The 5,114-nt window shown below is 35.9% G+C and overlaps 1 protein-coding gene across 1 annotated transcript; it reads left to right on the top strand.

Annotated features, from left to right (window-relative positions):
• Nucleotides 1-278: 278 nt before the first annotated feature.
• Nucleotides 279-545, top strand: K441DRAFT_598718 (uncharacterized protein; the record flags this gene model as incomplete). The annotated part of the gene is made up of 1 exon (XM_067645124.1): nucleotides 279-545. A coding segment is annotated over one exon (267 nt), but the record flags the coding sequence as incomplete, so codon positions are not given.
• Nucleotides 546-5,114: the final 4,569 nt, after the last annotated feature.

Raw genomic sequence — 5,114 nt, 5'->3', positions numbered from 1 at the left:
GAATTACAGTAGGCCTTTCTATATAAAATTAGAAGCCCCGCGCGAGCTAGGAGCTAGCGCGGGCACGAGGACAGAAGAGGGTTAGAAAATGGGATTGTCGAGGCGACGATAAGGTCAAGGGCGCGCGCTAAGGACCTCTATACTAACCTAGTACTAACCTAGGCCTCAAAAACGCGTCCGAAAAGTAGGGGCCACCACTAAAGGGGGGGGTGATATTTGGACGATATGTCGCGGACCTTAGGGGGTCGTACGTAACCCGAGGTTATGCCAAGCCTAACCCGGACCTCCGATACCTCGAAGTCTCTCCTACTACGCAGTACACTAGCTGCCAAAAATTTGGCCATATAGGAGACAGATGCTCTACTAGGGCCTATAGATATTATGCGGCTACACATCTATCTAAAGACCACTCTTATTCTACCTATACAATAATAAGCAAGCCTTGTCAACATACTACCCCTCTTTATATCAATTGTAAAGGAAATCACTTTGCTAATAGCAAAGACTGCGAGACTCTTAAAGCAGCTAAACTAGTACACAAATAAAACAGATAGGACTTTAGAAGGGGGTAACTCCTACTAGGCTCTTAAAATGATATTAGAGAGTAAAGGAACAGAAATAAATTGCAAAAGGATAGGGATAGGTGTTAGGATTTCTTATAGTTTTTCCTACCGTTTTCTTATTCCCTAGTAGTTATAGTGACTTAGTAGTTTACTAAGTGTCACAGCACTAACTTATCGCATACTGTTCCATACTATCTCGTTCTATTTCCTACCGTTAGCTAGCCACCACTAGCGCCTTAGCGGCTGGCCCTACTATTTATATACAATACCCCTTTCACCTTCTTCTCCTCTTTATACCACAACGTAGTTATTTAGTCTACTTTATTGCAGCACTGTAACAGTTTGTGGTATCTCTAATTGTGCCCTATCGCGATCTCTGTTTTTCCTAGTCTACTATCTCTATTTTCCCAGTATAATCGCGACCTGGCGCGACTAATAACACTATACCACAGTCCTAGACAACCTTAGTATAATCCTAGATAATCTTAGTACAATCCTAAACAATCTTAGTATAATTCTAAATAATCTTAGTATTACAGCCAGCCTTATAGATTTCAATTACTTTACCCAAACTCTCTGGAATGGGCGACCATAATATAGAAAACATCCCATTAGCAAATATACGCGAAGCACTCGCCTGCCTCTTTAATACCTTCTATAACTACATTACCTAGGTAATTAAGAGTGGTCTAGAGTACCCTAAAGACCTTAACGTGGCAGGAACCTTTTAGCACCTCTCTATATATATAACCTTTTTAACTAGCGTTAAGAGCGGCCTTTAAGCTATCTACAATAAAGGACGAGCCGTAAAGTCCTAACTTAAAGAATCCCAGCACAGAATTAATTCCCTTATAACGCTTAAACTACGTATATAATAATACAAACAGTAAGCTTTAATATATACTATAACTATACAAAACCTAAGCTCTTAGATTTCTATACTTACCTAAACTATTACCAATAAGAATATAGCTACTAGCTCCTATTCTCCTACTAAGCCCTATAAGAAAAAGCATAAAGCAAAAGATCTAACCCCGTTTAATAGTAAGGGATCACCAACTAAAAAGTAAGAAAAATTTAAAATATAGGAAATAAAGGTCTAAGGCGTTTTCTGGACGGATATAAAGTGCTTTAAAACCCTAATAAATAAAGTCCTCTATATATTAGACATGCTAATAAACAAGGCTTATAACTATATTAAGTATAGCCTTAATACGCTACGCATACACCCAAATAACTTAAGTAAATGGATCTTCTCCGACCGAGAGTCTATACTTATATATATAAGGAAGCACTATAAGACTATAGACATAACCCAAGCAGCAAAAAATAAGTTAGATACCCTAAACTAGGGTAAGCGTAACTACTAGTCCTAGAAAGCAAAGCTTAATGAGCTAATAATTAAAGCAAATAAGACTAAGGAACAAAAAGTAGATTTACTTAAGAAGAATATTTCCTTAAAGATAAAGGACCTAGCCCTTACCCTTAGCCGCAAGATCGGTAATGCTAACTATATAGAATAGAGTAAGTAGATAGATATGTTCGCTTATAACTTATAAAACCACGCTTACTATACTAAGCTAAATACCGCTAAACTAAGTACCGCTAGCGGCTATTAACCTATATTACCGTAGAATAATCTAATAAACCTTAACGCCGCTAAATTTAGTAGCGGTAGCAGTAGTCTCCCTAATAACATCTAAAGATATTATATAGATAACAGACTCTATATAGCATATAGTTAACCTAGCTACTAGAAAAACGCTTATAACCCTAGTAAAAACCTAAATCCCCTTCTAATGCTACGGCGCTAACCCCTTTCTAGCTATAGCAGATTCTTTAATAGAGGGGATAGTAACTAAGGCGGTAACTATAAATAGGGACATAGGTCCAAATACAGAGACCTACCCCCGCAATTTCCTTCCCTAATATAGCCCTAGCTAATAGTCCCATACATAAACTACGGACAAGTACTTTATGCCACTACTAATTATAAAACCGGCTAAGTCCTTAGTAAAGTACCCCCTAGTATATATATACCGTTAGAGACCAACACGTTAGAATATACTAGCTAAGACTATAGCCACTAGCTAAGCCCCACAATCTAGTTATTAAAAGGCTAACCCTTAGACTAAGTCGCCTTTAAGGGTTAGAACTATACGGGGAGGAGGATAAAAGGATTAAATCTATACTACTAGATTAGTTAGACCTTATTCTAAGCTAGCCGCCACTTAACCTTAGAACAGTAAGTAATAATAAAAATGTTATCCTTATTTAGACCTATCTCTCCTTACTATATAACCCACTCCTAGAAGTTTTTATTAAAATAGTAAGCCTTATTAACAGTAGTAGTACAGCACTAGCGTTTATAAACGAAGACTCGCTTATAAAAAAGTACAATGTTATAATAAAAAGACTCCTAGTCCTAAAATTACTCCGCCTTACCAACAGACTTCTATCTAGCTTTATTACCCATTACTTTATAGCAAAAATGATAATTAGCCACTATATAGAATCTATGCTTTTCTACGTTATAAAGTTATTACCCTTAATACTAGTAATTCTTAGAATGCCCTAGCTTAAAAAGCATAACCTAAGCATAGATTTCTCCGCCCTAGAGCCTAACTTCAACTCTAATTACTGTACCTATAACTATCTCCTATAGTATATTCCTAACTATAACCGAGCAGCACTATGCGGACGCATTATACGGCTAACGCTTAAATACCGTTAACCGATAGTAGAAGAGGTGCCTAATACTAGTAAACTAATATATATAATAAATAAAGCGGAGATCCTAGAAGACTAGACCACTACCCCATCTCTAAGAAAACAAATTCCACTAAATTCCACTGCAACTATCTACCGCAACTTTCCACTAAGTCCTACCGCAACTGTTTACTAAGTTCCACTACAATTATCTACTAAGTTCTACCACAACTATCTACTAAGTCCTACTGTAATCTACCGTCTTCTACCTGCACTATAACACTACTAGAACTATAAGTCCCCTATATATACCCTCTTAACCTAGGTTAGGCAATAAGACACTTAACTTTAAGACATTTACTATACGTATATATAACCGCATATATAATAGTTAAGAGCGTTATAGCTAAGGTTAAAACCAGAGTAATTAAGACTTCCCCCCTATAACGCCTAACCTTACACCCGTCTCCTACGCGTACTATATAGGGCCGCCGCCTCGCTTCCGCCCCCCTAGGCCGACTAAGCTATGCTAGCCTAGTTATAGCACTAGAGAACCAGATACGCCCTAACTTAGACGATATTAAATATACTTATACCATTAACTTTACCTAGTTCTATAAATAAAAAGGCGTAAAGGTAATAAGGATTTATATAGCGGAGCTAGTAGAACTGGTTAAATAAGAAGAATACTAATAGCTACTTAAGGAGCTACCTATAGGCCTAATAGAAGTACCAGACCTATTAGAAAGGTCTTTCCGTTGGCTAGTGGAAGGCAACTATATAATAGAGGAAGCCCGTAAAGCGCTACCCCCTTATTTCCATAACTTCCTTAAGATAAACCTAAAAACTAAGTCTAAGTTTCTACGCTGGAAAATAGTTAATACTAATATTAAAAAATTCCTAAAAGGCAAACTAGAATTAACCTATAAAAATATTTTATAACGCCTGCTAAAGGAGTTTTATAAATATATTAAACACTTCCTCCCTAAGAACGTAGATAAGCTACCCCCTTACCAACTATAGGACTATAAGATTGAGATTATACCTAGAAAGTAGGCTCTATATTATAAAAATAAACTACTTTTACCCGCTAAACTTAGTTACGTAAAGAAGTGGATTAACGAGATACTAGATAAAGGTTTTATCCGCAAATTAACCTTACTAGCTAGCTATTATACTACTCCTTCTTACCGTAAAACCTAGCGGTAGTATATAAATCTACTATAACTACTAAGGCCTAAATATAGTTACTATTAAGAATCGGTACCTATTGCCGCTAATCCGTAAAATACTTAATATACTCTATAGTGCCAAATACTTTACTAAGCTTAATATAATTGCTACGTTTAACCGGATCCGGATTACGGAGGGCTATAAGTAGCTTACAGCATTTATTACCCAGTTTGGGCTCTATAAAATATTAGTTACACTATTTAGTCTCTATAATATACCCGCTATATTCTAGAACTATATTAACTATATTTTATACAACGCCCTTAACAACTACTGCACTGCGTATTTTAATAATGTCCTTATTTTCTTAAAAACACGCGCTAAGCACATAAAATATATAAACAAAATTATCTAAAGACTTAGTAATACTGGACTCTAGATTAATATTAATAAGTCTAAGTTTTATGCTACTAAAATAAAATACCTTAGCTTAATTATCTCTACTAACGGTATAACTATAGACCCTAAGAAGGTGCAGGCCTTATAGGAATAGAAGAACCCGACGTTAGTTAAAGAACTATAGCAATTTCTTAGCTTTACGAACTTTTACTAATAATTTATCTAAGGCTATTCTAAGATAGTTAAACCTATAACTAGGCTACTAAAGAA

Source organism: Cenococcum geophilum (genome assembly GCF_001692895.1).
Source record: "Cenococcum geophilum 1.58 unplaced genomic scaffold K441scaffold_123, whole genome shotgun sequence".
NCBI lineage: Eukaryota > Fungi > Ascomycota > Dothideomycetes > Gloniales > Gloniaceae > Cenococcum > Cenococcum geophilum.
Note: the sequence above shows the minus strand (reverse complement) of the source record. Positions and strands in the feature narration are given on the sequence as shown.